The 11,882-nt window shown below is 39.0% G+C and overlaps 1 protein-coding gene across 1 annotated transcript in view; it reads right to left on the reverse strand.

Moving 5' to 3' along the window:
• Positions 1–11,867, reverse strand: part of POGLUT3 (protein O-glucosyltransferase 3) — a gene marked incomplete at its 5' end in the record, with an annotated part of 19,278 nt that extends 7,411 nt beyond the window's left edge. The window contains 5 exon segments of the mRNA XM_006151048.3: positions 397–593; positions 1,729–1,945; positions 5,595–5,881; positions 7,138–7,335; positions 11,786–11,867. Of these exon segments, the coding sequence (XP_006151110.2) occupies positions 397–593; positions 1,729–1,945; positions 5,595–5,881; positions 7,138–7,335; positions 11,786–11,867 (981 nt within the window).
• Positions 11,868–11,882: the final 15 nt, after the last annotated feature.

Genomic DNA, 11,882 nt, shown 5'->3' on the forward strand with positions numbered 1-11,882 from the left:
TCTTTCTATTTACAAACGATATCAAGATTACTTCATGTCAAAGACATTTATATTCCCATTTTATTAAATATAAGTAAGAGAAATAAATACACAAAAATCCCAGGATAATTCTTGTATTCTTGGATGTTCAGAAAAGTCATGACACATTTTTGCTTTGAAAAACATAGGAAAATATGTCATGACTTTTCCAATGACACAATATACAGTTCTGAACTATTTGGTACATAGTTAACAAAAGGAAAACACAGTGAATTTTGTAGTTCCCTGTGTCTAAGAAAGTGTCAAAATGTGTGTCAGTTCACAGGACAGGAGATATCTGCCAAACCCCATCTATTTAGTAGACTTTAAAACTAAATTTATCTCTTCATACTCATGTAGGAAGACTCAAATGCATACCTTAAAGAAATCAAAGAACCCTATTAATTTGGCTTTTCCAAGCTCCTTTTCTTTCTCTTGGAAAAAGAAGTACCCTGTAATCCCCGCATCTAGTAGCTCTGGATTTTCTTTGGACAGCTGCACCAACTGGAGCCTCTCCTCTCGGCTATCTCTTCCTCTAAAGAAAGCTTTCTCTGTTTTATTGATCCAGGAAGGCCCTAGAAATTTGAAGTCATAAAAAAAATGATGATTATGAATTTGACATTTTTATATGGTAAGCATATAAATAATCTTACATCTACCATTGTCCTTTAAGATGTTAAAGCTCTTTTATCATCAGCTAATCTTTTTTTTTTTTTTTAAGAGGTTTTTGCTATAGGGCACGTGCGCTTGCCAGACAGACAGAGAGAGACAGAGAGACAGAAAGCGAGAAATCACCCCTCAGGGGCAATGGCCACACTGCAATCCCTTCTCCTCCATTCTCTTCTCAGGATCTTGGGCACGCACACACACGTGCCTGGCATAAGTTTAAGCCACTGGGTCCAGGACTTGAACCACAGTCAACTACATGGGAGTCCAGGGATGTAGCCATTACGCCAACTGCTGGCCCCCACCTGTCAGTTTTCTAAGGGATAAACTGTAAAATACAGAAATCAGAAGGGGCACATTTTTCAGGAAGTTACTGTTATCAAATGAAAGGTAGGTCAGTTTTTATTTCATGTTATCTTTAGATAGTTTACAAAAGTCTATGGTCTTATCTACTAAATAAGTCCACCAAACCACAATAAACAGAAATAGAGGCCATAAAGAAGACAGGGCAGAGTTTTACCACTCAGGGTATCTGGTTTAATAAAAAGGAGTGTTGTACCATAAATCTAAGACCATCCACAGAGGAATTCAGGTTTTAAAGGATCCAGAGAGGCTGAAAAAGGGAATGGGGTAGGGTTTCTTACAAAGTGTAATAATATCCAGATTACACTATTATCACAATTCTCTTATATTTGTATATTATTTTATATTTTTCAAAATTATCATGTCATCCAGCAATATAAAGGCATTAGAATCAGAATTAAGTGACAACTTGACCAAATATGTGTTTTGAAATAGTGTCTACAAATGACCAACTCAAGGGAGATTCAATTAAGGTAGATTTGGACATTACTAAACCAAACTATGCATCTTTAAATTTTGGACTAGAGGAATCTTAAACAAATGACTTCAATGTGTAGGGTGATATTTTTCTTGTTTTCTTGGTTAGAAAACAAGGTTTGTTATTTAAATATATTAATTTACTCTAAACATTCACGTCTTTTTTCCTTAAAGTTGCTTCTTGGAGAATTTACCTTAATTTACCTGTATTTCCCTGAATAGAGAGGAGATCATTTGTAACACCCCTCATTGCTTCAAGTGTGGAGTGAGTGATGTCATATGTTGGAAGGATAATATCTCTTGAATCCAGAGAGCCACACCATGAAATGATAGGTATAGGGCCAGGGGTTTCATTGACTTTTCGATGCTCCAAGGGCCAGTCTCCAAGATTAATATAAAATTCTAAATCTGGGAGAAGAACCTAAATAAACAAAAGTATAACCATCAGTGCTGGGAAGACCTCAGTCTTTGGTACAAAAATACTACAGTCCTCTGACTTTCTTAATTATTTTGAATAGAACTGATCATTCAAAAACTGTAGAAGAGCAAAGAATGACTCTGAGTCACCAGAAAATCTTGGGTGATGATGAAAATTCACTTAACCAGGAGCCAACTTCCTCTAGAGGTCCAGAGTTCCTATTTAAATTTTAGTATTATTGGACTGTGGCATGACCAGCCCTGTTGGGGAATGTTTTTTCTCTCTGTCTCTCTCTCATGTTATGAACCTGCTGGCATGGAAAAAGAAATGACAACAAAAAATTTATAAAATTTAGTATTATAGAAGTGGAGAGTGTGTAAGGATGAGTGGCTTTTGAGAACCCTGTCCTCCAGCTGCCTTAATGAGAATCTGCAGGGGTTGGCAGGTGGCATGGTGGTTAAGGGTGCTGGACTCCCACATGGCTGACCACAGTTCAAATCCTGGACCTGGTGGCTTGCTTTCTCACTTTCCCTCTCTCTCTCCCTCACTCTGTCCCTCTATGGTCAAATGAAAATAAATAAAGTTAAAATGTTTATTTTTTAAAAATGAATCTACAGAGTTAGACCTAAGCCCTTCTTTCCCTTCATGACCCTCCCCTCTTTTATTCATCTTCCTTTGTTTATGGAATCTGCCACTACTCTTGCCATCTCCATGGTCACTGCCTTAGTTTAGGTCCTTATCATCTTCTGCCTAGATTGTTGCAATAGCTTCCTCACTCAGTGTTCTGATTCTAGCCTCTTCTCACTCTCATCTGTTCTCAAGGCTGCCTGAATTTTTAAAACTCAAATTAATGTCACTACTAAGGCTAACAGAACCTTAAGCCTGTGAGAGAAGGTCCAATCTCTCTGGTTGGCATTCAAGGACTACCCGTCTTACTCCATCTTAGGGTTTTTTTTCCTTTTTTTGAGAGGTTTTCGCCACAGGGCGTGTGCGCTTGCCAGAAAGACAGAGAGAGACAGAGAGACAGAAAGCTAGAAATCACCCCCCAGGGGGGATGGCCATGCCGCAGGCCCTTCTCCATTCTCCTCTTGGGATCTTGGGCACGCATGCACATGCGCCCAGCGTGAGTTTAAGCCACTGGGTCCAGGACTCGAACTGCGGTCGACTACATGGGAGTCGAGCACATAGCCATTACACTAAATGCTGGTCCCCCACCTTAGTGTTTTAAGTCTCATCTTCTAGCAGTAAACTTTCAGCTACACTATGAAAATGCCATCACATTACTATGTAATTCCCTTCCTTTGCAATGTATTTTACTGGATTGTCAGAAAAGTCACGATCTATTTTTGCATAGAAAACCATGAAAAAAAAAAGTCACAACTTTTCCGATGACCCAGTACTTACTCAGCTTGGCAGTCTCCTTTCTCATCCTTCAAATGCATATCAAACCTTGACCTGCCTTCCTTGGGCACGTGAGCCTTGGGCAAGAGATATGAATAATCATTCTCTCACTTCCCTACCATTATTCACAAACTCATGAATAAACTCCACTTCTTATTATGCAGAAAGGTTTCTCAACTCTAACACTCATGACATTTTATGCTGGATAATTTTTTGCTGTGGAGGGCCGTCTGGTGCATTGTCAGATATTTACCCTCTGGATGCTTGTAGCAACCCTTGAGTTGTGACAACCAAAATATCTGTAAGACATTGCCAGCTGTTCCCTGAGGATCACAGTCATCTCCAGTTGCTATGGAGTTGGCAACATGAGTATAAGATACAAGAATATAGGGCAGAGTGGACTGGTGGTAGCCCAGGAAGAACGTTCAACCTTTAGGATTAGATGCCCCTTAAATGCTCATATGCTTATTTTGCGGGCTGCAGAAAGGGAGAAGGCAACTGCTCCTTAAAATAAGAACCAATTGTAGCCACATAATCAGCATACCTGGGAAATTATGTTAACAGTTACAGAAGTTGGCTTTTGGCTTAGTAAACTACCTTAATGGGCTTTCTGGGTGAGAAAGACTGCCTGCTTCCATCCTTCACCCTGGCTGATGAAGAACAAGGAATAACAAGAGGCAGTTTGACCTCCTTGAGTAAGAGAAATTTGGAGTTCTGCACATGTGGAAAGAGGGACTGAAAAGCAGAATAGAGGAGGACTGTTGAGGGTTGTAGGGAGTCTAAAAGAAGCTACCACATTGAGTAAAAGGCTAAGACCTGAAAATTAAGGTGGCCAGTGAGAAAATCAGAGAGAGCGATGACTGAACATCTGATTAGTATAGGGATGTCTTTAACAAAATGCTTTTAGGGATCTCTAGATGGTATAATGGTTACGTTGCTGGACTTCCATGTAGTCCACTGTGGTTCAAGTTCCAGACCTGACAGCTTAAAATTCACACCAAGCATGTGTGTGCAAGTCTAAAATCTCAAGAGGAGAATGGAGAATGGATTTATGGCATGGCTATCCCCCCACTGGGGGCTGATTTCTTGCTTTCTGTCTCTCTGTCTCTCTCTCGCAAGTGTACACACCCTATAGAAAAAATATTTCAAAAAAAAGTTAAAATTTCTGATTTGTATATAATTGTTTTATGTCTTTTTAAGGTAGAGTATGGTTTTGTAAAGCATATATACAGTGTACAATAATGAAATCAAAGATATAAGCACATTCACCATCCCTAGCATTCAACACCATACCATGTTATGCATATCTGAAAATCACTGTTTTTGTAAAGAATTATTCATTTTATATGTATATATTTTTAGAATTATCTTATTTAGCTTTATTTATTCACTCACTTACTTTTAATTGGACCAGAGAGGAACAGAGTAAGAGAAAAAGTGAGAAAGCAAGCCACCAGGTCTGGGACGCAAACCATGGTCAGCCATGTGGGAGTCCAGCACCCTTAACCACCATGCCAACTGCCGGCCCCTCATTTTATATTGTTATTATTATTATTATTTTTAATTTGACCAGAGAGAGACAGAGAAAGAGAGAGAAAGGGAAAGTGAGAAAGCAAGTCAACAGGAATGGAACTTGAACCAAATTCGGCCATGTGGGTGTCCAGCGCCCTAACCCCACACCACCTGCCTGCCCATTTTTTTTTAAGTATCTATTACTTTGTCACCTATATGCACTACTCTACTGTCTATTTTTAAATGTTAGATTTTTGTTTGTTTAGTTGGTTGGTGGTTTTTTGTATGCACTGGTACAAAATAATCTCTCTGATACCCAAACCTTCAACAAGATGTGCTACTCACACTATCTTCTAAAAGTGCTCAGGATAAAATAAGGAAAATGTGTTTTAAGTCCATGTCATTTTCAGGTGAAGAGAAGAAAACAGTTGCAGAAGGTGAAATCTGAATGGGAAGTGTATTCAGCAGAAACAGAGAACTTAAACAAATGACTACAAGGTTGGGCTATCTGGGAGCTCACAGGAACCTCCCTACCTGGGATAGGAGCTTAAGCCATTTAATTTAAATCTTACAAGACAGAGAGATCCACAAAGGATTAATGAACATTCAAGTGGTAAATATCTCACATGCATGTTTCTGAGCCTGAAACCCATTTTCATTCTTTACCATTATACAATAATTTTAAGCATTTAAATGTTACAGCTGACTAATTATATTGAGAATCCATTCATTCTCTTACCTTTCTTGCCAGTGACAGCAAAATCTCATCAGAGAACATTTTGAAGTCTGTGTATTTCCCTAAAGATCTTCGGTAAATGTGGTTATTGAGAACTGTGTAGTGAACAATAGCACCCCTTTCATCCCCAAACCTTTCAGGGACTTCATTTAGCATTTGCTGGAGATTGATGCTGGGGAAGGAAGCAAAATCCTTAGCAATCTGTGGTTCCTTGATTGGACAAGAAAGAGTTTTCTGCCAGGCCTGAGGATCCTCTTCTGGACAGTCACAGTATTCGTGGTATACTGGACCTAGGGAAAGCAAAATAGAAATGCCACACTCAATTAACAAGCACAGAGGCACAGGGAACTACTTCTGCCCCTGCTTCTGGGTAAATTCTAAGATTACCCAGACAGAGATAATCTTGCACTTGTCAAATATTAGTTTAAGTAATTATGTCAGAGTACCAGGTTTCTACTTTCTGTCCCCTTTTCTTTTATATAATTTTTATTTATTTATTTATTTAGTTAGTTAGTTAGTTAGTTTCTACTATAGGGCCATGTACTTGTTCAACAGAGAGAGGGAGAGAGAGAGAAAGTGAGAGATCACACAACATCACACTCCCTTCTCCTTCATTCTTCTCTTGGGATGTGCCCAGCATGAGTTTCAAGCCACAAGGTCCAAGACTTGAACCGTGGTGAGCCACGTGGGAGTTCAGCGCCTTAACTGCTATGCCACCTGCTAATCTCAAGAGAAAATATTTACAGCAATAGAGAGGAACAAAGACATGGATAATGGGTAGATTTATTGTTGGAAATAATGCAAGGGAGAACACGGTAGAGCAACATTTTTAAAGTATCAAAAGCAAAAACCCTATTAACCTATAATTCTATATAGTGACAATGTCTTTTATAAACAAAGGCAAATAAAGACATTCAAAACCTGGGAGAATTAATTACCAGTATTCTTACACTAAAAAAAATATGAATAGAAAGCATTTAGGTAGGGGGCCAGCAGATGGCATAATGGTTACGTTGCTCAACTCCCCCAGAGTCAACTGCAGTTTGAGTCCCAGACCAGGAGGCTTAAAACCCACACTAGGTGCATGTGTGTGCATGCTCAAAAGAGGAGAATGGATGTGAAGGGATCGCGGCATGGCCATTCCCAGGGAGGTGGGTGTGAGTGTGTATTTCTCACTTTCTGTCTCTCTCAGGCAAGTGCATATACCCTATAGCAAAAATCTCTCTATAAATAAATAAATAAATAAATAAATAAAAATAATGAAGAAAGAAAGCATTTAGGCAGAGGGCTAATGGTAGTAGATGAATATATGGATCTAATCAAAGGGATTGAGTAGCAGAAATGGTAGCTACATTGGTAAACACACATCATTCTTTTTTCTTATTTAAATCTCTTTAAATGATTTGGTTTCCTTTCCCTTAAAAATATGAAGTTAAAATTGAGCTCTAAAAGGTATGTACACATGACTTTGAAGTCATCAAAACCTATTTTGAAAGGCATGGGACCTACCATAAGGATGGCTCTGGATTATATAATAATCACTTACCTTTCAAAATATAAGGTGACTGAGCCACATGTTTGTCCCCATAAAGCACCTCTATCTTCAGCCCTTCATTGACACTCTCATACATTCGGTATCTCATCAAAAATGTACCATCATTTCTGTCCAAAGGTTTAGGGACATGAATCCGGACTAATTCTTTGGGTGAAAGAGATTTGACTAGTACTTTGAATAGTGTTTGACCTGAAAGAAGAATAATCATGGATAATTCTATCACTTCACAATTATTATACCTTAATAATGACTGGATAGATGGCACTGTAAAAAAGTTACGTTTTTCCTGTAGCATAAACAGTAAACATAATAATTTAAGATTGGAAGGTCCTTAAGGCCAGGAAGTATCTTTTGCTGTCTTCAAACCAAAGATCTGACTCAATGTTTGATTCTTTAGTCATTCAATAAAGATTTATCAATCCATAAAAAGGGCAAAGAAGAAATTAACTTTTTGCCTATTTGACCTTTTCTCCTTTGATTTAAGTCCAAGTAGTTAAAAATCCATGAACTGTAAGAATGAGAACAGAACATAAAATGTAATCATTTTTAAGTATACAGCTCAGTAGTGTCAAGTATATCCACACTGTTGTGCAATGACTCTCTAGACATTTTTCATCTCGTAAAATGAAACTATCAGTTTATACGCAGTCAGCAACACATTCTCACCCCTTTCTCTGGCAACCACTATTATACTTCTGTTTGACTATGAATTTGACTGCTTTAGATACTTCCTTTAGTAGAATCTAAAATGTTAATTTTAATGGATGTCAAATATTCTATAACGAATGTATCATACTTTATATTAGTAACTTCCTTATGATAGCTATTCAGACTTGTTGTAATAAGTAACTATAATGCTGCAACAATATCCTTAGACATAAATCTATGACCACACTCTGACATTTTTCTCACAACAGATAACCTTGAAATCCTATTACCAAATTGAAAGGCATGGCATTTTTGTAAATGTTTGTGGAAACTTGGTTTTGTTTCTCTGCTTTTTAAAAATTACTAGAGGGCATGTGGACTTATCAGAGAAAGAGAGGGGGAGGGAAAAGCATCCCCCAGTGGGGCATGGTTATGCAATCTCATTTCCATTTCTCCATCTTGTCAGGACTTGGGGCATGTACATACATACCCAGCATGTTTTCTTTTTTTATAGTTCAAATTTTACCTTTTTTCCCCCAGCATGTTTTTCAAGCCACTGGGACTGGGACTTGAACCATGGTTGTCCATGTGGGATCTGGCTCCCTTAACCCCCAGGCGATAGGACTGGCTGTGTGTGTGTGTGTGTGTGTGTGTATGTGTGTGTGTGTTTCCTACAGAGTTTATAAAGTCTAATATTCTAGGTGGTTTGGAAAATTACTTTCCAGAAACAGTTTATCAATTTGTGTTGTCACCAGCAGAGAAAAGAGTATTAGATTGCTCCCTTAATAGGTTTGAATATTTCCACTTAAAAAATCTTTGTCAATATTTTTAGATAAAAAAATGGAACTTTATATGAATTATTAATTCTCTCATTAATAGTAATACTTAACAGTATTTCATTTTAGATTATCTACTTTTCTTTTTTTCATGTATTTTTTTAAGTGTACCACCTTCTTTCCTTTCTAAGGTTCTCTCCACTAAAACATACAAATTAATTTTAGAAAATAAAGAAAACTATAAAGAAAATATATCCCATAGTAGAATACTTTGAATTTGTAATTTTTAAAAAGAGTTATTTATTTAGTTTCATTTATTATTATTATCTTTTAGTTTAACCAGAGAAAGAGAAAGGGAAAGCAAAATGCCAGGGCTGGGATTCGAACCATGGTTGACCATGTAGGGTTCCAGCACCTTAACCACCATGCCACCTGCCAGCTCCTGAATTTGAATTTAGGAGTCTTTTCTTCTGAATCTTTTACTTAGGGCAATGCAGAGTCTTCTACAACTAAAAGAAGAGAAATCATAGTTGCTAGGGCAAACCAGTAGAAACACAGATGTAACATTTTTATGTTAAGGTATTTAATAGACACTGTTTGCAATTTGTTTCTGGCCTGTATGATATATATTGGGTTTTTGCATAGAAAAGCATTAAAAAATATGTCATGACTTTTCCAACAACCTAATACATACATTTGTGTGTATTAGTGTGTATGAGTGTAAGTCATGTATTACTCTGATTTTAATTGAAGGTCTTTAATATAATAGGGCTCGTCTTGTTCACTGTTCCTATGAAGTCTGTGAGCTAAAAATGGGTTTGGGGGTCAGCACGTGGCACAGTGGTTAACATGCTGGACTCCTACATGGCTGACGGCGATTCAAGTCCTAGACCTGGCGACTTACTTTCTTTCTGGTGAGTGCATGTGCCCTGTAGCAAATTATAAAACAATAATGATAAGTAAAATTCAATAATTCTTTAAAACATTTTAAAAACTGGTTTTTATATTTTTAAATGAAAAAAACAAAACTATTTTGTACTTTTCATGAAAAAGTACATGAAATTCAATTTCAGGGGCCATCAAGAATTATTTAAAACACAGTCTGGTTGTTTACTTACTGGCTATGGCTACAAGGCAGAGTTGAGTAAATGTAACAAAGTCTGTATAACCTGCAAAGTCACAATTATTTACCATGTGCCCCTTTAGAGAAAAAGTTTGCCAAAGTCCCATATACACTCTTGAATTTCTGTCAGCAAAGTCAGAATTATTCTACCCAAATGCATCTAAAGCATATGAAACCAGTTGTTTTAGAATTAGAGTCCAGTTGGTAGATATGTTATTAAAGTGATGATCAAATCAACTTTGGGAGTTGAGGTGGTTAAGAGGCAGATTCTTAACATTCTTCAGTTCAAAATTCTTCAATGGCTTCCCTTTATCTGTTTCTGAAAATTGATTCCTTGGCATTCAAGACCCTTGAAGATTTCTGGATAAATTTTGACTAACCTTTTTCTGCTCAACATCATTTAGTTACTTTCCAAAGTATGACATTTTCTTATGCCTCTGGGCTTTTGCACATGCAGGTGTTTCCCATTTGCAAGCTGCCAAGCAAACTGTCTCATCCTCCAAATCTCTTGCTCCTGAAAATTTCCCTGACTTCCTCAAGCCAATCCTGGAAGTTTACAATGTTTCCTCTGCACTCTCTACCTACCTTTGCTGCACAATTTTCACAATTATCTTAGACTGTGATCTGTTATTTGCATGTCTGTTTTCCCAACAGACAGTAAGTAGTTCCTTGCTGGACAGGCATTGTCTTTTCATTCTTGTAAACCCCAGAAGAATTACCAAGCACATAGTAAGCAGACAGTAAATAAATATTTGAATGAATGATTTTTTTTTAATTGCCAGAGGCTGTGCTCACCAGAAAGAAAGGGAGAGAGAACCAACACCTGAAGAGCAAGTACCCTCCAATAGGGCATGGTCTCATGGCAATCCCCTGTCCTCCATTTCTCCATTCTGCTGAGATGTGGAGAGATGTATGGGTCAGCCCTAGGTTGATCTGGCTCATTTAATCACTTGGAAGCAATGGCCTGAATGAAATTTGGGGGGAAAATTTAAATCTAAAAGTGAATCAGGGAAGCCAGCAGGTGGTGTGGTGGTTGAGATGCTGGATTCCCACATGGTCAACCCTGGTTCAAGGCCTAAACCCTATGGCTTGAAAGTCTGGCAAGGCCCATAAGCCTGCAAAAATCCCAAGAAAATGAAAAAGGTATTCTAACATGCAACCCCTGGCGGAGAGGCAGGGATGGGATTTCTTACTTTCCCTCTCTCTGGGAAGTGCATGAGCCTTATACAATAACCGAAAAAAAAAAAAAGTTTGATCTGAAAGACTTTGCTTTGCCTAATCATCGTCCTGAGCCCACCCAGAGATTGTGGCCCACTTGCAGCTTAGTTCCAAGCAGGAAGAAAAGGGAAGGTTGTTTTATTTTTATTTTCTCTTTGTTGATAAAACAGGTTGCCAGTTGGCTGAAGCCCTAACCTTAGACATAAATTAGCTACTCCTGACTGGCAACAACTTGAAACCTGCAGAACAAGTTGCAAGAGGTTGCAGTGGTAAGATGTGAGAACGTGAGAGGAGGACCTGGCAGAAGGGATTTAGGACAAGATCCACTCCCTGTGAAGGGAAAAAAACAAACGATTTTCACTCTGTTTCACTAATTCCTGTAACTTCCTTTCCAGAACTCAGAACTAAGAAAACAAAAACTAAGCATGCAAAACTGCCACAGCAGGCTTAAGCAATGTAATTGGACGCGATTCTCCGGCTTGCTAACTCATCACGCGAAAGCACTCCCTGCTTCTTGTAATCGTTCCGACGCTTAAGTCAGAAAGGGAAGGAACGTCTTTCAACATGTGACTCACACCGCCTTCCTGACGACACCCGGGTCCATCCGTTCGCAGCGCCAGCCACTGCACGGTAAATGTGCAAGGGCCCTTGGAGTGCATTCATTCAACAAACTTGTGGCGACTCCCTCCCCCTTTGTGTCCGGAGAGGAGGGAGGGGGACTTGAATAGACCAAGAAACGGCCACACATGCAGGAGAAAGGACACCCTGCAGGCCGGGGGCTCATTCCCAGGGGTCCTGGTGGCTGCGGGCAGGAAGGGGGCGGGCTGGAAGGGGGCAGGCTGCGAGTTGAGCGAGGCCAGCAGCTGGAGGCTACCTGGGGGCGAGCGAGTGAAATTCTGGCCCTCCGCGTTGACCGCCTGCAGGTAGAAATAGCGGACCGGCAAGACGACGGCCGCCTGCCAGCCCGGGCC

Source organism: Tupaia chinensis, unplaced genomic scaffold, assembly GCF_000334495.1.
Source record: "Tupaia chinensis unplaced genomic scaffold, TupChi_1.0 Scaffold000311_2, whole genome shotgun sequence".
Lineage (NCBI taxonomy): Eukaryota > Metazoa > Chordata > Mammalia > Scandentia > Tupaiidae > Tupaia > Tupaia belangeri.